Genomic DNA, 22,505 nt, shown 5'->3' on the forward strand with positions numbered 1-22,505 from the left:
GTTGTGATGCTCTTCAGACAAGCTCTGTAACAGCACCTCAGGGTTTCTGGTGCCATCAGGGCTTGTCTGGGGTCCTCTGGTGTTCTCCGTCCCCTGGGTCATGTCCTGGCTGCAGCTGGGTGATGGAGTTGCCTGTGATGTTAATTTATGGCAGATTTGGGTATAGGGAGAACGTTGTCACCAGAGCAGAGAAACACAAGGAATGAGATCTTGGCATCCTCCTGGCAGGGATCTGTAAAGATCTGATTCCCCTTAGCTCAGGAATAATCTGGTAATCTGAATGTCATCCCTCTGGTTCCTGGTGTTAGTGTGAGGATCCCCTTTTACCAGCCAGTAATTTTCATTTTAATAAAGGTCTGCCTGGCTGGCTTTGGATCTTTGCCATCCGTGAAGGAAGCCTTGATTTGGAATTCAGGACAGCTGAGTCTTACATATTTAGTAATTTCAGTTTTTCTTGATGTTTTATTTTAACTCTGAGAGGGTAAATGTAACCAGTTTCCTTGCCCTGTTAATGCTGAAGAATGAACTAGAACATGACAAACAAGCGAAGCAAACTTTGCTGAAAAGTAGAAAGTTATAAATATTTACAAAATCGTAGCTTTTTCTCCTTCCTTCCTTTAAATACTGTCAGTAACTGTAAACACAAGGTGGCCCCTGAAATCCATTTATATTGACAGGACTAGGGGCAATGGCTTCAAACTGAAAGAGGGTGGGTTTAAATGGGATATTGGAAAAAAATCCTTCCCTGTGAGGGTGGTGAGGCCCTGGCACAGGTTGCCCAGAGAAGCTGTGGCTGCCCCTGGATCCCTGAAAGTGTCCAAGGCCAGGCTGGACAGGGCTTGGAGCAATCTGGGCTAGTGGAAGGTGTCCCTGCCCATGGCAGGGGGTGGGACTGGATGAGCTTTAATGTCCCTTCCAACCCAAACCATTCTGGGATTCCATGTTCTGAAGGCCCAGGTGAAATCCCTGCTCATGCTGTCCTTGCCAGGGAACTGCTTTGCTCCAAGGTTGTCGCTTCAGGAGGACTTTGCAGCATTTGCAGGGTTTCCATGGGGAATAGATCCTCAGTTTGTACCTGCCCATGGCAGCACAGCAGCCTGGCCTGGAGTTCCCAGCTGGGTTTGGAATTGTTGGGACTGGAGTGCTGGCAGAGCCAGACCATGGCTTTGTTTGAGCAATAATTCTTGCTCCTGGGCAAAGGGTTATTGAAGTGCTGCCTGAGCGAGGCAGGTCGTGTGTGTGACCTGCACCATTCCCTCAGAGGGCTGGAATTGGCCACAGCCTTTCCAGGGGCTGGGGGGGATGTTGGCTGTGCACGAGGCTGAGGGGGTGTGTTGGCTGTGTTCACTCTGTGAACGAACCCTGGGGGCAGTTTTGTACTTCCAGGAGGTATTTTCAGAGGATCCAAGCTGACAGGTTTGAATGGGAACTGAAAAGTTTCAAACCTTCAAGTAAGTTCAGCTCTGGCACCCTGCTATCCTGGTTTTCCTTCTATGTCTAGAGGAGTTCGTGATTCGGACATAAATCAGAGTTTTGAAGGGTTTGTTTGCAATTCTCTTTTCTGCTGAGACATTTCTTGTGTGACTTTGGCAAGTCCTTTAAAGCAGGATTCATCTCCTTCACTTTTGGGCATCGAGCTGTTATCCAGGGATGTCTGGAGGGTGATCACCTTCTCTGCCATAAAAAAGTGGATCCTAACTTCTCCATTGGCACAGCAGGAAAAATAATGCATCAGTTCTCATCCAGGAATTTTTGTAATGCTCTCCTGGATAACTGGGTTTTGTATATCTTCATATATATATATATCTATATCTATATCTATCTATCTATCTATCTATCTATCTATCTATCTTCATATGAGGCTGCAGCTCATAAATCAGGGCTGTATCCCATGTTTCCTGATAAGCCCATCTAATGTAGGTATTGAGGAAACTGGAAATCTCCCTGTTCTGCCTCCCTTAGTAGTGTATATGTGTGAAGAAATACTGGCCTGTCTCAGCATTTCCACTTGCACCTGAGCCCATGGCTCTCTGTACACATGGTGTAAATGAGGGGGGAAATGGTTTTAAAGTTGCCCTTTGGGGCAGTAATTCAGTGGAGCTGTTGTGGCTTGACAAGCTCTTTGAGCTCACAGGTATAAACCATCCCCTTCCCTCCATCCTGCTCTCCTGGCTGTCCCTTTTTTTAGGAGAGTGCTCATATATTGAAACCAGGCAGCCTCAGACGTGCCAAAACCATTTTTCTTCTGGTATTTCATGGTTTATGGTAATTTTTTATCCCAAATCCATCTCCAAAGGACTCGAGCAGTGGCCAGAGCTGCACTCAGAGCTCTGGCAGGTGAGCTGGGAGCTCAAACCTGGCTCTCCTGCACTTTTGTGGCCTTGGGGAACTTGTTTGTTATCTCCCATTCCATCTCCAGGCTTGTAAAATCAAACTGACAGCCCATATCTGCCCTCAAGGTGCCACAGGGCAAATTCCTAATACCCATGAGGTACTTGGGAGATCAGGAGTGTGATAAAAATACCTATAGTATTCATTCCACTGTTAGCACAGATGGGCATGTGAGATCCAGTTGGGAATGTCTGTAGGAATTAAGTGAACTCACCTGTGTGTTTTCCCTATATTTGTTGTGTTCCCTGGTTGGGTTTGCATCCCAAATCTGAACATTTCAGGTGTTCTGGAAACCAGACGATGCCAAATTCACTGGAATTCCCTGTGAATTGGGCCAGAGGGAGTGGTTTAGGTGCCTAAATGTGCCTTTGGATGTGGTGGTGTTGGCTCTGCACATCCCATCCAGCCTTGTGTGACAGCAAAGGTGGATCCAGCAGCCTGGAAAAAAGGGCAGTAGTTGACCCAAAGTGGAGATGAGCAGAGAACATTCCCCTTCCTGCAGATGCTGCACAAACTGAACACAAGTTGAGACGTTCAAAGGCCAAGAGCTTTGAGCTATTTTGGGCAAATTTCCAACCGTAACAGTCACTGTTATTGCTTCACCATCTGCCCTCTGAATTGCTGGAGCTGGAGGTTGTTGGGGACAGGGTCAGCATTACAAAGGGGGACATGGGGGCCCCGTGGAGATCCCTTGTTTGGGGGACATCCCTGCAGAAAGGGGCTGAGCAGGGAACACAAGCCTTTGCTGTTTAAAAAGAGACAGTTTCTCTCTCCCCTTCTCTCTCCCCCTGCCTGCAGCTGTGAGGAGAGAATTCTTTGTGCCTGAGTGACCCAGAGGACAGCAGGGAGTTGAAAATTAATTTGCATTTCGAAACATTACAGCTGTGGGGGGAACAAGCACGAGGGAAAATGTCACAGTCAGTACAGGAATTGCTTGTGCTCTTATCTTGCTGCTCTTAGCAAGGGGAGAACTTTTTACCCTCTCAGTTGCAGTGAGTGTTATTGATCTAAATAAAAAACTCCAGCACTCAGGCCAAACCCGAATGTATTGTAGTATTTTATTGGATAGTAGGGAAAATTTCTTCACTGAAGGGGCTGTCAAGCATTGGAACTGCTCAGGCTGCCCAGGGCAGTGGTGGAGTCCCCATCCCTGGAGGGATTTAAAAGCCCTGTGGATGTGGCACATGGGTCAGTGGTGGCTTTGGAGGTACTGGGGAATGGTTGGACTCAATGATCCCAGAGGGCTTCTCCAGCCTTAATGATCCTGAAACAGTAAAAACCAACTCCAGAGAGCTGGCTGGACACAGCCTGGGCCGTGGATGTGCTGTACAACACCTCCAGTCGTTGGTGGAAGTGCAGTGAGCTGCCCTTGCAGCCCTGAGATCCCAAACTGGAACGTCCCTGCTGCCCCAGGACCTGCCAGCCGTGCTTATTGACCTCCCCTGCCTGATGCAACCCAGGATTTATGTTCCTCAGGCTTGAACTTTGCACTTTGCTTTCACCCAGCCCTGGCTGAGCTGCCATAAAAGAAAAGTCCAGGCTGGCATAGCAGAGTCCAGTGCTGATTCCAGCTGTGCCTGGATCTGCTCACGGATCCAGCTCATGGGTTACAGTTCCCTCTTCCAGGATTGCCCTTTCCCAAGTGCATAAGTCCAGAAAAAAATCAGTGTGTGTGACCAGGAAATGGGGCAGCTCATGACAGAGGGCTTGGATTTTTACACAAGTGGGAATAATAATGTGGGTCAGTTCTTGGAAGTGAGGGAGAATACAAGAATCATGGAATCCCGGACAGGTTTGTGTTGGAAGGGACCTTAAAGATCATCTCATCCCACCCTCTGCCATGGGCAGGGACACCTTCCACGCCCCATCCAACCTGGCCCTCAACACCCTGAGCATCTTGAAGGAAGGTGGATCCTTGGTTGGTTTTGTATTTCTGTCTTATTCCTGGTGATTCAAACATCAGGGCAGGGATTTAGAAGTGGGACAAAAGTCCTGAGAAGAGAATCTTTTAAAGCTCCATGGTTTTCTGAATATGCAGGGCTGATGCCTGTGAAGTGCCACATGCAGGTGCAGTTGTGTGGTTGGGAACAATAAAAATAAAATCCTTAATCTCTGTCCCGTGCTGGTTTTACACCTGCCTATATAACCTCCACTCTGAGGGGAGGGAAGAGCTTCAGACATGAATAGTTTGAAATGAGGTTCCTGGAACAAGTTACAGGCTGAAATATTACAGGTTTTTTACTGGTTTTTTTTTTTAAGGAAATACTTGGGCAGTTTTTTGCAAAGTGGACTTGATGATCTTAGAGGTCTTTTCTGACCTTAACGCTTCTAAAGTTGAGCTAAAATAGGAAGATTTTGGGGGTAAAAGCATCTGTATCTCTTTGGGTGAGGATATTCACTGTTAGGTTTTTACATAATCCTGCATTAATGGCAAGGGAGTTGGGATTTATGTGCCTAATTTCAGATGTCTGGAAGTTGTCAGGGTCTCAGCTGGGCACTGAGTTTCAAGGAAGGGGCACGTCCAGGCTGCAGTGGCACCACTTGTGTTGTGCTGGGTATTCTTGGGGTGCTTCATCCCCTGCCTGTCCTGTCCTTACCTGTCCTTCCTGGCTGATCCAAGGACATCCTGGGCAACCAAGAGTGAGCTGCCTCCACCTGCATTTTATCTGATGGCTGATGGTTTCAGTTTCTATTCTTGTGGCTCAAAACCACCTTCTGTTGCTCAGTTCTGGATTTTCCATAAGCTTCCCAACCTCCTGGCACTCAGTCACAGTTATCCCCTCTGCTCAGGTGGTGCAGAGCAGTGGTTTTCCATGTTCCTGGAGGTTTGGATCCCTGTGTGGGTTTGCTATGTGTGGAATTCAGCTGAGGAGCAGCTTTTCGGGTGCTATGGGCCATTACCCAGCCCAGAGGCGGGGTTGGGAAAAGCTCAGTGCCCCTGGAGAGCTTGGTGGGAGGCCTCTGCCCCAGGCTGAACAAATAGTTCTGATTCACGTGCTAAGAAAATAAAACAAAGCACCAGCAAGCCTCCCAAAACCCAGGGAGGGAACATTACAAAAGATTCAGAAGGAAAAAAATAAGCCCAAGATGACAGGAAAGGAAATGGGCCTGATTTGGGGATGAATCAAAACGTTCTTCAGAGTGAAGCCCATAAAACTGCTTCCTCTTAATGGCAGAGAATTAACCAGTTAACGAGCCCTCAGAGATGCAATAAAGCTTTCAAAGCAGCTGAGAGATGCTCAGGAATGAGTTGAATGAATTCCTTCAGCTGCTGTGGTGATGAGATGTGCTGGGTCCCCTTCGGTGAGCCTTTTGCACTTTGCTTCCTGAAAATGCCTGATATTGGAGACAGCAAAGAGAGGGAAGGAGGGAAAGGTGATTGATTTTGGGATGGGACACATGTCCAGTGCTCCACTGAAGGTGTTCAAAGGCAGCACTGGCAGTGGATTTTAGCGACCTGCACTCAGTGACTTCACTGCAGGGAGGTTTTCTGGAGCCAGTGGCTGAAGCCCCCGTGGCTCAGCAAAGGAATAAAACCAGCCCGAGGATCAGAGGTTTTTGTTGCCTGCCTGGGAAGGTGGCACTGCAGACTGTGAGCTGGGCTGGGTAACCACAGGCACCAGTGCTGGGCTCAGGGGTTCCCTGAGCACATGGGGCTGGAGGAAGAACTGAGTGTTACCCTGTTCCCTCCTCTTTCCCAAAGTGGTTGTCAGGATCCAGGTGCTGAGCTGGGGGGGCCTTGTGGCTGTTAATGCAGCCCACGTGTGTCATCAGTCTGGGTGCTGTAATTGCAGGAAACCACAGTAATTTACTGACATTAATAGAACTGCAGTGTTGCTGTTACTACATCCTAGAAGAGGAAATCTCCCTCGGTTCCCTGCTGTGATCCCTCTCTGGCTCCAATCTGGGACGTGGTCTGGGATCTAGGAGCCAAACTCAGCTCCTGAATGCTGAGGAGTTCCCCTGCAGCAGGGCAGGGATTTATGGAGCAGATGGAGACAGGGACTCAAACAAACCAGTCCCAGCTGCTGTAGGGGATGGTCTTGGCACACCTGACATTCACAAAATTAAGTCTTAGCTTGTTCTGTCATCCTGCCTCCATATGTGTGTATATCCATCTATAAAAATGTGTATTTAGCTAAAGGGCTTGGGATTCAAAGGGCAGAGGGATGTTAAACACACATCCAATTGTCAGGTGTCAGCTTTGTTTAAAAATCTGAAAAACCAAGTCACCACCCCAGCAAAGGGCCCTCAGGTGCAATTACAGCCCTCCTTGGATCTCAGTCCCTTCTCCCACTGTGCAGAATTCCCCCAGAATATCCATGATATATTTAGTGTAGAGAATACATCGTCCTGGTAACCAGATCAGGAGATGCTGGGAACAAGCCTGCTGGGATTTTTTCTGGATATACTAGTTATTCTAACTGTGCCCAGGCTCCTCCCTGACAAAAGAGTACTTTAGGGAGGGTACTGGTGCTCCAGCCCTCCCCTTCCCTCCTGTCCTGCTCCACACCATCACCCCAGGTTGCTGCTGGGCTGAGCTGCTCCATAAGTGCTGTAGTCCCGTGCTGTGTGTTGGCACAGCTGGATAAACTCCAGGAGGGGGAGTTGGGCACACACAGAGCTCACTCCTGTGGCCAGGCCTTCCTTCAGGAAGCACAGGCAGGTGTTCCAGCTGTGCCCATGGTGGGCAGGCACACAGGAGAGCTGGTCATGTGTGTGAGTGTTGCCCTTCCCTGCTGGGAACTTGGGCAGGCAGGGAATGTGCTATTCATTTATTTGCTGCTTTTGTTTTTTTAATTTGCTTCTTGGTTTATTTACTTCTTGATTTATTTGCCTATTTATTTATTTCTTCTTTATTTATTTATTTCAATGTGTTCTACTAATTTCAGGGAGACCCTTACTGAGGTTCCAGTATGGACCACTGTGGTCTTTGGGATTTGCAGCGTTAGCAGATCTTGTCACAACAGTTGAAAACTTGGGGGAAGTCCTTTGCCCAGTCCTGTGGGACTCCTGCATCCAGGCAGTTGGAAACGCCAGCAGCTGTGGTCCTACTCAGGGCCCAGCAGTGCCAAGGTTCTGTCTTCTGACATTTCCTTGCACCTACAGGGACAGCAGAACGTGGTTTTCCTTCCCAAAACAAGCAGCCCTTGGTTTCCAAAGCTCTTTGCTTACAGTACAAGGGCTCTGCTTGCCCCAGAGTGTGCACCTGGCTTTGGAAAATAGTGGGAGATGCTGTAAATGCCTGGGAATGTAACCCTAGAGCCTGACTCGTTAGTTCTGGCTGTCTCTTGGTGTCTTGGAATATCCCAGGTCCAGGACCTAATCTGCTCCAGCTGAGCCTGTGTGACTGACAGGATTTACAGGGTTCAGTCCCTCCTGTGCTCGAGGGCAGACGTGCCCTTATGCTGGGATACACCTGCTGATTTCCAGGGAACCCCCTCAGAGGAGTCTGTTCTCCAGCTGTGAGGGTTTCTGCTGGCAGGGCAGCAGGGAAGGGGCTGGGGGAGCTGCAGCCCCCCGTGCAGCAGCAGTGGGCAGAGCTGATGGCAGATGGCATTTGCTGCCTGATCTGAGGGGATTTGCCACATGACCTATTCAGAATGTGTGTCACAGGGAGAATTGATCAGACCTGGCATCTCATGTACGAGTAAATCTACATCAGCAGAGGAGCTGTGGCTGAAAGGTGGCTGGCACAGGGATGCCCAGGGATCCCAGCTCTCTCCGTGAGAATTTGCCGATGCTCACAAGAGCTCTCTCCTGATTTTCTCTCTGTGTTCAGGACAGTTTTATCTCTCTTTTATAAATCCAGTGATTTGCTCCTCCTTAAGCTCCCAGGGATGGACACACAGCTCCAGCAGTGGCTGTGCATGAGGCTGGGAAGCCAGCTGGAAGGAATCAGTTGGTGAAGCGGCTGGAATATTAACTTGGCACCTAATTATGTCCTCTGGGCTGATTTTTCCATTCTGTCATGCCCTGCTCTGTCTGCACTTTCTGTGAGTGTAGGATATTATGGAGCTCTCTGCAGCCATGCTCCAGCACACACTGGGAAGGAAATTATCAGTTGTAAAGACTCTCCTGGCTGTGATGCCAGAAGTAGCATCTCCCTGATGTTTATGTTTGCTGAAACCAAGCAGTTGAGGTTAATCCTGTATAGATTTTAAAGACAGTATTTATTCAATTTTATAGCTCTTCTTGGATGGTATTTAACACCATGGGAATAGTGATGGGACCCATGCTGTCTCTGCTCGAGCAGAATTGACTTTTTTCAATCTGATTTGTGTCCTGGCATTGCTATATTAAAATAAACACCTCTGACCAGTTTCCACACCAGCTCCTGAAGTGAAATTTCTTACAGGCTTTCTCCTCTAAGGAAGAAGTAAATCCATGGCCCAGCTGGGGGTGGTTTATGACACCTGGCACAAGACCACAGCCCGAACAGGACTTTAATAACCTGCTCGATTAACCAACAGCTCCTGTCCTTCAGTCCCCCAGGTGCTCAAGAGCTGCACGGAGTTCATTGAGAAGCACGGCATCGTGGATGGGATCTACCGCCTGTCCGGGATCGCCTCCAACATCCAGAAACTCCGGTAAGGGCTGGGGGGACACCTGAGTGCTGGGCAGGGCCCAGGCTGTGCTTCCAGGAGCACATTCCCTTTGCAGGAAGCTTCCCTTCAGAATGAAATATCAGGATCATGGTGTCCCTGTGCTGTTGTGTTTCATTCCTGTTCCTTCTCGCTCCTGGAGCCCTTTGCTCGCTCCCTGTGCTGCCTTGGACTCCTGGTTGATTAGCAGTTATTTGGGAATGTGCAGAGGAAACGTGCCTGATCCTCGGGGGTGGCATTGATGTGCTGTGCAGGGAGAGGCCAGGTGTGTGTCCTGCAGGTTAGGAGCTGTTCCCATCACAGTAAACTCTCTTTATCCCTTTGTGAGGCAGTTTTTCCTCCTGCCGTTTGGTGTGGAATGTTCTGTTGTGGAGGGACTGAGAGTGCCAAGTGGAATGTGACTAATTCCAGCACTGATCCTGACAGAGGCAGCACAGGGGGATTTTCCATATGCAGAATATCCTTTTTGAACCAGCTCTTTCCCAGCTCAGTGGGCAGGTTGGAGCTGGGACAGTGACTGTACAAACCCCTGGATGGATGGGTTTATTCTGGTTCAGATTAATCCTGTTTCTCATTGCAGCAAGTCTCATTTAAAGAATGCTCCTGAGGGGATTTTATGTGGCCCACAGCAGTCCTGGCTGAATAAAACATTTGCCATTACTTCAGTCACATCCCTTTAATTCCCCATTTTGACTTGTGCTGGACCATCCTAATCTCTACCTTAGTCCATTTTTCCCCTTTTTGTTGCCAATACCATTTTCTCCTTCACTGTGTATCAAAGGTGGGATTTAAACCATTTAAAAATGGTTTTCTAAGACTTCAATGGCTTCATTCCCTGGTACAGTGCAGAGACTGAAGTGACAACCTGTTTTCCAGTTTTCTGAGATGTTCCAAAGACAAAAGGAAGGGACTACTTGGCATTTATCGACACTGCCCCTGTTCATCTAAATCACTGCAGATTTCCAGTGTTTGATTAAGGCAGGACTCACTGTGTTGCTTTAGTTCCCAGCTGTATAAACAGGGCATTGGGCTTATTTCAGAGCTAGAGCTGCAGTGTCCTTATGAATGAATCACTGTGCTAAGGTTTCACACAGAAGAGTTGGATCTCCTGGATTTAAAGGGCTTTTTGGTTGGAGACAAAGTTAGAGAATTGATTCCACGTGGGAGATTCTCATGGGACAGGGGTTGGCTCTTCAGCAGGGCAGGAGCTGCCTCTGTGGGGCAGGGGGGCAAACAGAGCCAGGGTTGATTTGGGGTCTTCTTCATCCCTGTATCCTGGCTCTTTCTGGGAGATGTGGAGTTGTGTCCTACTAACAAAATCTTCCTTTAGGGTCAGAAGAAATAACGTGTAGTCCTTGAAACAGCCAGTACAGAGAGGGGAAAGGTTGGATGTAGAGGGGCTTCTCTTCACTCCATACTCACATCTGACATGGTGTGGGATTTATTCCTAGAAAAATATCCTGGAGTAGGGCAGGATATGGGCAGAGGATTTGAGCCACACATTTGAGTGTGCTTGTAGGGGTGGGCTGGGGCCATCCCTGCCCTCCCTTCTGAGCTTTAATGTGGAGCCAAGTGCAGGGCAGAAGTTTCTGTCCCAGGTGTGAGGAAGGGGTGAGTCAGTGCCTGTGGTGTGGTGTGTGCTGGACACCAGGGGCCGTAGCTCCAGGGGAGAAGGCAGTGTCAGTGGGCAAGGCAGGGACCTTCCTTCCCTTCTGTGCTGCCTTGGGGATGAGGCCTGAGCAGGGGGGGACTGTTCACCCTCTCCTTCCCCTCAGCCTGGCAGAGTGAGGGCTTCCCACACACAGTGTCCATGTCTAGGGATGGAAGGAGCTCGTCCTGATGCTGAGGGATCACTTCCCAGCCCTCCTGGTGCCCTGGGCACGGGGACAGGCAGGTTCTGCTCCGTGGGCAGGGCAGGCTCAGTGCTGGAGCTGTGCTGAGGGGCTGTGTCACCCTTGGGGTCACAAACTGCCTGCTTTGGGTGGAGAAGAGGCCAGGGGTGTTTGCACCAAGCCCAGACACAGCTGTGGGTGCAGTGCAGGCAGGATCAGCCCTTCTGATCCTGAAGACCCTCGCAGGGACCCCGAGGTCCAGCAGGACCAGCCGAGCTCCCCCAGCTCCCAGGCCTGACTCACCACACTCATCCCTGCAGATCTGGCCTAATTGGAAACAGCACTTTCCATGCACATATTCCAGCCCTTGGCCTTCTGAGCTCAGCTTTTATTTCATAAATGGTTGTGATTTTGGTTTTTTTCCCTCTCTCTGAAAACCAAGGGAGTGCTCAGGGATGTTCTTCATGTGGTTCCTGGCTCTCCTCACCCCGTGGCAGAGGCAGGCTCAGCTCACCAGTTTGTCCCCCAGGAATTCTGCACATGCTGGTTTCCATGTGCTGCCCATGGCACTGCTGCTGGCATGGCTTGATCATTGCAATTCCCAGCCCTTTGAAATGCAGAGGGACAGCTTTCATCAGACCTGTGGGCAATCCCAGGCACAGCCCTTGGAAAGGTTGGATGTAGAGGGGCTTCTCTTCACTCCATACTCACATCTGACATGGTGTGGGATTTATTCCTAGAAAAATATCCTGGAGTAGGGCAGGATATGGGCAGAGGATTTGAGCCACACATTTGAGTGTGCTTGTAGGGGTGGGCTGGGGCCGTCCCTGCCCTCCCTTCTGAGCTTGTGGTCTTGGAAGGCTTTCTCTGAAGCCTTTGTGAAAAGCCCTGATACAGCAAAAGGGGTTGCAGCCAATTGGTTGTAAAACTCACTGAAAATGCCTTATTAGAAAAAAATAAAGTCTGATTTTTGGAAAAATCCCCTGTAGCAACCCCAAAGCCGTGGGTCACGTGGCTTTGGTGACTAAGGCTTTATTTTTTCCTGTAAATCAGGAAACCCTTGCTTTGCTTGACTGTAATTTGCTGGGTTTGATTTCATTGCTCCTTCTCAAACCCCTTGGCCCATTTCTTGTTTCCAGCCACGAGTTTGACTCGGAGCAGATTCCCGACCTGACCAAGGACATTTACATCCAGGACATCCACTGTGTGGGCTCCCTGTGCAAGCTGTACTTCCGAGAGCTCCCCAACCCCCTGCTCACCTACCAGCTCTACGAGAAGTTCTCAGTAAGTATGAGACAAATGGGAGCCACTTCCCACCCCAGTGGGACTTCAGAGGAACACTGAAAGGACCCACAGCAAGGTGAACCTGCTTCCACACGCCTTCCTCTGTTTACTTTTGCTTAATTTAAGGTTTTTAGGGCAATCTGAAGAGCACATCTCCAAAATCACCAGCCTGACAGCACCTGGTCTGTGCTGCCCACACACCAGATTCCCCTCCTGCCATTCCAGAAGGAAGTGCCCAGAGTTTGAGGTGCCTTTCCTGTTCCCCCTTAGGTCACTCACAAGTGCCTTTGTCCCCTGTGCCACAGTATTGATTCTCCTTCCCCAGCAGAACGTCACTGGGGGACCCCAGCCATGAATTCCTGATGCTTTGCTGTTCCCAGTGATTTCTTGAGATTAGAAGCAAACAGTGCTTGGAGCTGCACACCCTCTGCAAGGAATTGCTCTGTACAGTGAAGCTCTAAAGTGTCTCAGACCGTGATTTCCTTGGCCTTCCTCACATGATCCATGTGCTGCTCTGTCCCCAGGACAGACCCCTCACCCAAGGGAGGGAAGAGCAGCAAAATCCACCTCAGTGCTGAAGGGCTGTTCACTGGCTATGTGGTGCCAGGGGCAGGTTTTCAGCTTTCCTGCAGCTCAGTCCCTCCCTGCCTCGTTCCAGGATGCTGTGTCTGCTGCTACGGATGAGGAGAGGCTGGTGAAGATCCACGATGTGATCCAGCAGCTGCCCCCTCCCCACTACAGGTGAGGGCCATTCCTTTGCTGGAATTTCGGGACAGAAATGACAGGATTCCAGTTTCCCTCTCAAGATGTGTTTCTGCATATTGAAACTGCTGTATAAAGTTGATTTTCTATTTTAATCAGCTCCTTATCCAACACTACATTCTGTACATGGTCTTACTTGACTTCCTTGGAAGGTCTGTACAGGAGAGAAATACAACCTTGGTATGTCAGAGGTGGCTGATAAAAAAAAGTAGTTTTACTGCTGGGAGAGCACAAAACCAGCTCTAGGAATGATACTTTAAAAAGGTGAAATATTTCCAAAAATAAACATATTTTGTCTCCAATTTCCCTCTCCCAGTAAAAATAGTAACTAGCAAATAGTAACAGTTATCTGTTAGAATAACTAATGTAAATTATTATATTAGTGTTATATATTAGAACAACATAATAGGGTGTTTAAAAATCACCAATTACAGTGCTATATTCAAACTAATTAGTATTAATAGCAATTTGTGCTATATGGTAATGAGTCTTGACTAAGAATAACAACATTTTAACAGTCTTCAGTATTAAAATTTGTGGCAGGGTATGGTAAAAAGGCATCAGACAAATTGCTATGGTGATTGATTTTAATAACTGCATATAATACTGTATGTTAATGAGACTTTAATGTTAGTAACTATTGGTAACTAATACTGCATTATAATTACAATTGATTATTGTAATATATGTTAATTTGCAGGACTAGTTAGAATTCTGTACCCTCAGTGCTATAGATGGCCAGTTGTAACACATAAAAATAGATATTGAGAACTATTTAAAATAATAAATAATTATAAATTTATATAATAATTGGTGCTAATAAATTTCAATTCTTGTGATATATGGTGATTAGCTGGACAACTGCAATGCTGCACCTGAGTGCTATAAATAACTAATTATAATGGTTAACTAGGATTTAACTAATAGTTATATGCTGCAACTGTGTGCTACTTGCTCATTAAATAACATGGGCTAGTTAGTGGAACAGCTGGTACTTTTAGTAACTAATTACAATATTTTATTTGTGTTAATTAAGGGGGCAGGGTCTTCTCAAAAATAAACTAATCTCCTTTGGTTCAGTTTCTCTGGGGCATTCCACCTTTTCCCTAAAATGACTTTTCCTTTATGGGCTGGATAAAGTGGGTGCTGATCCATGTCTCAGTCCTGGAGAGGAAGCCCAGCCAAGCCCTGGCAGTGGGATGCTGGAGGTGCACAGAGTTCTTCCCTCCTTTCCTCAGTTTGCTTCAGAAAAGGAAAAAACACTTTCTTATTGTGCTGCTCAGCAATGAGAAGTTGCAGGCAGGAGATGTCAGCTTTGTTCCCAGCCAGACCCATCTGTCTTCACTTCCAGTCCTTGTCCATTTGTGGAATTTTGAGCCCCTCTGCTCCATCTCCCCTCCCAAAACCAGAGATACAGACACAGCCAGGGCTGTTGCCGAGCCCTGGCACTGAGGAGGATGGATCAGCATTTTCATTGCCACCTCCTGCTCCCTCCTCCACAGGGGGTACAACAGTGTTTCATTAATATATAAAAAGGCATTTTCCGTGAACACAAGCCTCTGGAGTTTAACCTTGTGTCTGCCTCATGGACCTCTAACAAACCTGCAGCCAGTAACTTCATCAGTAGAACTCAGGGACAGTTTGCTGGTTTTCAGTGTCCTGGGGTGTCTCAATCACTACTCCCCCTCTTCCCAGGACTGGCATTCCACATCCTTCCCCCTGAGCAGCTCCTCAGGGCTGTCACACGCCTGCAAAGAGGATATTTTGGGGACTGTCATTGCCTTGAGCCTGGACAGATCAGGAGGGACTCCCCTCAGCCCACCCCGGGTCATTATTTGCTGCAGACACTCCCCATGGGCTCAGGGGAAGGAGTTCAGCATTTCTTTCTGGGAGCTGTCAAACCAAAAGGAAATAATGAGCTGGGTTTGCTCTGGGATCACAGCCTGGCTTTGCTCAGTGGTGCTGAACATTTGCCTCTCTCCCGTTTTCCAGGACACTGGAGTTCCTAATGAGGCACTTGGCTCGTCTGGCTGATTACTGCTCCATCACAAACATGCACACCAAGAACCTGGCCATTGTCTGGGCTCCCAACCTCCTCAGGTACCCTGGGCTTTTCCCATTTCACTACAGAGAAGGGTTTATGTTTATAAAAACCAGACAGATAGGTCTTCTCTGGAAAATCCTGACTTCCAGCAGCTGGAAAGAGCTCTTCCTTTCTTCATCCAGTGTGCTTCTTCTCCTGTAAAATATGGGAAAATACTCTAAGCAGGATTTAAGACCCAACTGGCACGTTCCTGAGCTAGTGATGTAAAACAGCCCCCACTGTTGTCAGTGGGACCACCCCAAAAACATCCTGGTATATTCTGTCTCACACGACCCAGTCCCACTGACTGCAGCTCAGTCAGTAGTGGCAAGGAAGAATTCCCTCAGCCCTCTTCTCTAGAGGATAATTTCCGCTCTCCTGGTTGGATGAGTGTGTCCTAGGAAATTTCTTCAGTGGCATCACTGATTTCCCACTGCAGAAGTCTCTAGAGTCTAATTTAACAGCTTGTGGCTGCAAGAATTCAAACTTACAGAAATAATCTTGGATAAATCTGTCCCCTAAAATTTGTTTTGAATGTGCATAGTAGGGTAGTTTAAAATGAATGGTGTTATTTAAAAATTTTACTTTAAACGAAAAAAATAATGTCACCCTGCTCTCTATTCTTTTGATTTCTGAGCTGCTTTTGTTACCAACCTGGGAAATCTGAGTGTGCAGTTCACATAAAATCCCAGTTTGGGTTGGGAGGGACCTTAAAGCTCATCCAGTCCCACCCCCTGCCATGGGCAGGGACACCTTCCACTAGCCCAGGTTGCTCCAAGCCCTGTCCAACGTGGCATTGAACACTTGCAGTTCATGCAGGTGAGCTGTTCTCCCCTTTCTGGCAATTCACCCCCAGGCAGTCGAGTGATCTCAGGTCTGAGATTGCTTTGGTGAATCTTGGGGCACTCTCTGATCAGATCAGTTGGAGACATTTCCCTGCTCGGGGGAAAATCCCATTAGAGGCCGCAGTGAGGTTTGTGCAATGGCATTGAACTGTGCTAGCTATGGTACCTGGCAGTTAACAAAAAGCTCCCCATTTGGGCTATTCAGATTATTTACCTTGAGCCAGACCTGCCTCACACCCTTTTCCCTTCTAGTCCAGCTTTCCTCTTGCCATTTAGTAAGACTTGAAGCTAAACCAAGACTCTGCCTTTAAATCCCTGCAGTCAGTGTGGTCCTTTGTGTAGCACTGTGCTGGGATTTAATCCATACCTGCCCCTGCAGCCTCGTCTGCCTGAGCACAGGCACAGCCCCTTGTCCAGGAGCAGCATCACCCCCTGGCTGTCCCTGTTTCATGTCTCTCCTTTCCCAGGTCCAAGCAGATCGAGTCAGCCTGTTTCAGTGGCACTGCTGCCTTCATGGAGGTGCGGATCCAGTCGGTGGTGGTGGAGTTCATCCTGAACCACGTGGATGTTCTGTTCAGCTCCAAGCTCAGCTCAGTCATCCGGGACGGGGCAGGTGCGTGTCCCCCTCCCTCCCTCCCCTGGAGCACACAAGGCACTCAGTGGATATCTGAGCCTCCCCTGCACATTTCAAATATGGGTTTTTCCTGACCTAGAGGACACATCTCCACATTTCCCAGGTTGTGATGTCAGAACCCAACGAATATGGCCTAGTTTTAGAAATTGCTGTCAGTCCCTTTCTTAGAAGCCAAGGACACCCCGCAGGAGTGCACGGAGTAATGTTTGGCTGCTGCTTTTGTGTCCTACCACTGAGAAATCACAAGGAATCAAAAAACTGTTGCCTGAAAACTGTGGCCAAAAAATTGGTCAGGAGCCAAAAAATTACTCACCAGGCAATTATTGTAGAGGTAAGAGAATAGAGCAGTTTTAATAGAAGGCCTTCAACCACCACTGGGGTACAGAGACATGCACGTGTGTCCAGGGGGTTCCACAATTTAAGGTATTATCCAATCCCAGAGTTATCCGCCCCCCAGATCCTCCCCCTGGCATACCCCTCTGGAAATTGAGGTGGGGGGCTCGGGGACCCCTTCTTCCTCATCTTCCTCTTCGTCCCTTCATCTGTCCCCCCCCGCTCCCTCTGCTTTTTAAAGTCATCACCATCGATGCTCCTGCATACTTATCCATTTGAGCTCTCTACATTTATCCATGGACCTCAGAACACCAGTAGAAATTAAGGAATTAAAGCAAGCTCTCTGTATTCAGTGATGTTGATGCTAAGAAACTGTCTTGCTCTTACTAGGGGCTATTTTGCCATCTGCTGTGCTGGTTATTCCTTGCAGAAGCACAGCCTGTGTGGGTTCATGAGCAGGGCTGACCAGCCATGAACTGCAACACGTTCGTGCCCAACCCTGGGGCACCTCAAACATTCAGCCCTGGAACCTACAGTTCCCTTGAGTAACTAAGACCATATCGCTGTTCCATGGAAAAGGAGCAGAGTTACACCAGGAAGGAGGTTTCCTCTGTGTGTTAGATCAACAAACAGGGCCACCACAAGCTGTTGCTGCTCCTAAGCAGCATTAAGGGTGCACCATCTGCCTTGACAACCTGCCCTGCCCATGAGACACGCACAGCCCACGCAGTCACCACCCCCTGGGCAGTGCAGAGAGCTGCTTTTCCACTGGATTTGCTGCTCCCCTCTTTTAAACAACCAATATTTCTACTTAGGACAGCAGAGTTGTCCAGCTTTTTGTTCCTCCTGGAAGGAGATTCTAGGTCGGCAGGAGCCAGAGGTTAGTTTGGCTGAGCAGTGACAGCCCCCAGCAGGCTCTGCCAGGGGAAGATAAGCATGCTCAGAATCCCAGCCAGATGATTATCCAGGCTTAGAATGGACCATGTAAATTCAGCTAATTGTTTAATGACTTAGTCACTCACATTCAGTGGGCTTGGACACAAAACTGGCAGGGACAAGGGTTGGGTTATTTGGCATATTTAGCAGGAATACTGCACTCAGCACGGCTTCAGGAGCCTCTGGGATCGAGCACAGCTCCTGCACCCACCTGTGAGGGGTGAAAGTGGTGCTGCCAAGCCTGTTTTAACCCACAGTTCACCCAGGACAGCATTTACAGCGCACACACACCCCAGGAGCCCTGGGGGTGGAACCAACCAGGATGTTCTGCGATGGCACATTCCCCCCACACCCCTGAACTCCTCTGGGAGCAACCCTGTAAACACTTGCACAATAAACAATGGCAAGCAAAGGACAGCTGCTGTGATCTCCTCTATGCTGAAGCTGACAGCAGCAGGAGGCAACAGCAACTACTTGCACAGAACTTTATGTGTTCATCTCCCAAACCAGCCCAAGCTGTAAAAGGCCAAGGGCAGGACGCAGAGCAGATTGTTTGCTCTGTGCATCTGCACAGTGGTTTGTAGAGCTTTGGTCACACATGGCATTTCCTGTTATACAAGAGGTGGAACCTGGGAATGACCCAGCCAAGCTTTGTACAAAGGAAAACCATCATTTTCTGTGCAGGCTTTTCTATACAGATGAAGCTGAAGTAAAGTATGTCACAAAGGTTTCTGATCTACCTGCTTCCCTCTGCCTTTATTTTTTAATACACCAAGCTACTCAGTGAGAGATTCTTTTTGTCACAAACATATCTCTGACCACATTTTGTCCACGCCTTTCAGTGGTTGGGATAACAAAGGTTTAGAAAAACACAGCACCTCCCTAGGCACACAGACTGAGCTTTGATCTCTGCACTGCTGTTTTCTGACTCTCCCTCTTGCCTGTGGTTTTTCCCTTGCAGGGCACAGCTCTTTGTCCCGGCCCAAGTCTCTGCTGGTGTCCTCTCCCTCCACGAAGCTGCTCACGCTGGAGGAGGCACAGGCTCGGACACAGGCCCAGATCAACTCACCCATCGTGGCAGACAGCAAGTACATAGAAGTGGGAGAGGGCCCAGCAGCTTTGCAGGGCAAATTCCACACAGTCATAGACTTCCCGTCCGAAAGGTAGGGACAAGTTTCTTCCCAGCACGTGTCGTAACTGGTTTGTTTTGATTACAGCAAAAACTTGCTGATACTGACTGGTCCCATGTGAAATATTGTAGCTGTTTTTCCACCTGCTTTGGACTCAGTGAGGATTCAGCTTGTTATAACAATGGGCTCGTGGGTTTAATTTACTTGTGCACCACTCCCTTCTTTCTAGCAGGGTTATCATTAAATGTATAAATCCGTGTTGTGTTGGTGCACAGAGATGACTGTACCAGTCACACAGAAGGAGGTGTAAACAGAGTGACCACGTGGAGACATTGGGGTTTTTCAGATTTCAGGACTAAGTGCCTGTAACATCTCCAGGTTGCAGTGGAGCAGTTGCACAGGCTTGATGACACTAGAAGTGGCAGTGGGAGGAGGTGAAGGTGATTTTACAGCACGAGTGAGGTACCTTTATGGGTACCCTTTTTGGGTGCCTTTATGGCCGCACAGCTCCCCAGAGAGCTGGAAATCCATCCCTCAGCTGCTGTGCTGCACAGGCAGGAGCCTTTGCTCCCCTGCACTGCACCTGCATCCCAGAGTTGGGTGGAATTCACCCAGCAAGACTGCAGGGCTGAGCTGTAGGAATGAAAACACCCTCAGCTGTTGAGAAGAGGGAGTTTCTAAGCAGAAACCAGAGAGTGCTGATAACAAGCAACCAGTAGCAGGATTTAGATGCAGCTTCCATCTCCAACTGTGTGCTCTGTTTGCTCCCCCAGAAAAAGGCCTCCCAGCAAGATGAAGAAGTCTCCAGTGGGCAGCTGGAGATCCTTCTTCAACCTGGGCAAATCCTCCTCTGTGTCCAAGCGCAAACTGCAGCGCAACCCCAGCGAGCCCTCGGAAATGAAAGCCATAGCCCTGGCAGGTGAGCTGCAGTCCCCTCCCAAAATCTGGGCTTGAGCAGCACACATTCAGTGTACTTTTATCTCCTTCTAGCGTTCAAGCCAGGCATGACACCCCAGGGAGCTACTCTTTCCCGAATGGATCTCGGGCAGCTCCAGAGCCTGACAGAGCTCACACCTCTGCGACTTTGGAATGACAATATGTGGGTGCTGCTGCAATAAGTCTCAGAATAATTCCTTCTGACACTCTGATTATAAAATGAGAGTACAGCTCTGGCTCCCTTTGCTGCTCTCAGAAGATTAGATTAGGGAAAGGCACCTTCCTACAAACACTCTCTCTGCCAGTGTAATGAGAACACATCCAACAACCCTTTGTAGCCACAGCCAGGATATGTGGGCTGAATCCTCAGCCTTCTCCATATATAATGTTCTGCCTTCCTCCAAATTTAAAAATAGCAGCAGTGTGTTTTTGAGGTAAAACACACCACAAATCCCAAAACGTGGGCCAGTGAGAACTTTTATCCCATCTTCTCCCAGGTCCCATTTTCAAATTATAACCCTCACACACCATAAACGCCCTTTGAGACTGTCTCCTTGGAGACTGAAGTTGTGCTTGTTCAGTGCCCATAAAACAAGTTGTGAAAATGTTTTCTTCCCCATTTTTGAAGGGTTTTCCTTGCTGGCAGGAGCCAGCCAGTTACCACAGGTACCTCCTGAGTCTGTAGGAGGATGATGTGGAGAGATGTTTCCTGACCTGTCACCTACAGCGGGTACCATTTGAGTGGGTCACCTTTCCCAGGACTCTAAAATGAGCATCAGAAACCCGTCCCCAAAACAACAGTGTTGCTGGAAACCTGTGTGTGTTTTTCCTGCCATCATTACACAGCCAGATATAAAGCACTGTCACAACTCAGCCTTTCCCTGTGTGGATTCCTTCCCTCAGGTGGACGAGGAGACAGCGGGACCCTGCGCTCGGCTAAGAGTGAGGAGTCTCTCACCTCTCTGCACGCCGTGGATGGTAAGGCACAATCCCACCTGCACTTCTAATAAACGTGGATTAAAGAAGGCAGGCTGACATTCCTGGGCACAGATATGCCACAGGGCAGCTTTTCCACCTCTTCAGGGAAAGGTGGACTTGCTAATTAACAAAGCTGCCCAGCACAGATGGGTGTCACAGAAATGCTCTTCATGCCTTTTTTTCCTTCTAAGGTAAAAAAACCAAACCTCTTGCTTAGGTGTAGCTGTCACTGCCTATGTTCCTGCCTTGCCACCTCCCCTTTCTATTCCAAGGCTGACAAGGCATCATCATGAAGGAAAATGCTCTCTGAGAAAGCCTTAGGCCTACAGCACATTTAAACTGGTTTTGCTTGTACACACAGCTTAGTTTCAACTAAATCAGACCTGGAACTGCTGTAAAAGAGTTTAAACAAACGTGATAAACAGTTACTGCTAACAATGTCACTTCTGTGTGCAGGGCTCACCAGCTGAGCTTTAACACCCCCACCAGGCCCTGGCCTCCTGGGCAGCAGGATTTTGTCCCTAACCCACAGGTATCTCCTCGTTCCCAGGTGAATCCAAACTGTTCCGACCCCGAAGACCCAGGTCCAGCAGCGATGCCCTCTCTGCTTCCTTCAATGGGGAGCTCCTGGGGAACATGAACCGCTGCAACTCCTACGACAACCTTCCCCACGACGACAGCGACGGGGACGAGGGGCTCATCCACGTCCCTGCCCTCATCTCCCCCCGCTCCTCCGAGGACGTCGACCTGAGCCCCCCGGACATCGGAGTCGCCAGCCTGGACTTTGACCCCATGTCCTTCCAGTGCAGCCCCCCCCAGGCAGAGTCCGAGTGCCTGGACAGCAGCACCTCCCTGCTGGAGTCGGTTGACATCAATAGGGACAAGCCAAGCCTGCTAAAGAAGGATTTGGAATCAGGCAGCCAGTCCCAGACCCCGGGCAGTGCCACGAGCTCTGAGCCAGTCTCCCCTTTCCAGGAGAAGATGAGTCCCTTCTTTACGCTGGACCTGAGCCCCACGGAGGAGCAGCCCTGCAAACCCCTCACCTTCTCACCCAAGACGGGCCGAAAGCCCATCAAATCTCCACCACTGACTGCAGAGCCCACCTGCTTTGCCCTGCCCAGCCGTGGGCCAGAAGCCATCGGAGCAGTGCCCATCACATCCAGGAACTCCTCTGCTTCCAGCTGGAGCAAAGGCATTGGCATCACTGAGATCACAAACAGGTCCCCAACCCAGATGTCCTTGCCCCTGAAAAGCAGTGAAACAGGAGCAGGGGAAGGAGCCCACCAAGAGCTGCAGCATTCCCAGCTAGTGGCTGCTGGCAAGCCAGAGCTGCCAGAAGAAGGGGAGAGACCCATGCCAAGCAGTCAGACTAAGACTGTACCCACTGGACACACACAGCCAGGTACAGTGCATTTTCCTCCATTCTTTCTTTAAGTTCCCGAGGGGACCTGCTCTCAGAACCGCCCTCCTCTGCGTGCCTTTTAGGAGAGGGGATTTGCCCGTCAGTTCTGATCACGAGTGTCTTGCAGGGCTGTGCAGATCAATAGGGTCTTAACCTCTGCCTTCTCCCTACATCACACAAATCTTGGATAATTTTCCATAATGCTTTATATGCCACTTTTTTTTTCCCCATCCTGTCATGCGTGAAAATCTCTAGCATGTCCTTCTCGATCATTTCAGCCAATTGACCATCTAAGGCTTTTCTTTTTTAAATTAAAAATCTGCCAACACTGGAAGAAGGGACCTTTTCGCCTAA

At 48.9% G+C, this 22,505-nt stretch overlaps 1 protein-coding gene across 5 annotated transcripts in view; it reads left to right on the plus strand.

Moving 5' to 3' along the window:
• ARHGAP32 (Rho GTPase activating protein 32) overlaps positions 1–22,505 on the plus strand; it is a 250,625-nt gene that overhangs the window by 219,358 nt on the left and 8,762 nt on the right. For all 5 annotated transcript variants that reach the window (XM_027740535.2, XM_027740533.2, XM_027740534.2 and 2 more), the window contains 9 exons: positions 8,879–8,981; positions 11,968–12,112; positions 12,771–12,853; positions 14,867–14,974; positions 16,270–16,415; positions 18,667–18,868; positions 19,609–19,754; positions 20,675–20,749; positions 21,300–22,151. In XM_027740535.2, the coding sequence (XP_027596336.2) occupies positions 8,879–8,981; positions 11,968–12,112; positions 12,771–12,853; positions 14,867–14,974; positions 16,270–16,415; positions 18,667–18,868; positions 19,609–19,754; positions 20,675–20,749; positions 21,300–22,151 (1,860 nt within the window). The remainder of the gene's footprint in view (positions 1–8,878; positions 8,982–11,967; positions 12,113–12,770; positions 12,854–14,866; positions 14,975–16,269; positions 16,416–18,666; positions 18,869–19,608; positions 19,755–20,674; positions 20,750–21,299; positions 22,152–22,505) is intronic.

This window comes from Pipra filicauda, unplaced genomic scaffold (genome assembly GCF_003945595.2).
Source record: "Pipra filicauda isolate LSUMZ 115617 unplaced genomic scaffold, ASM394559v2 scaffold323_size1005334_pilon, whole genome shotgun sequence".
Taxonomy (NCBI): domain Eukaryota; kingdom Metazoa; phylum Chordata; class Aves; order Passeriformes; family Pipridae; genus Pipra; species Pipra filicauda.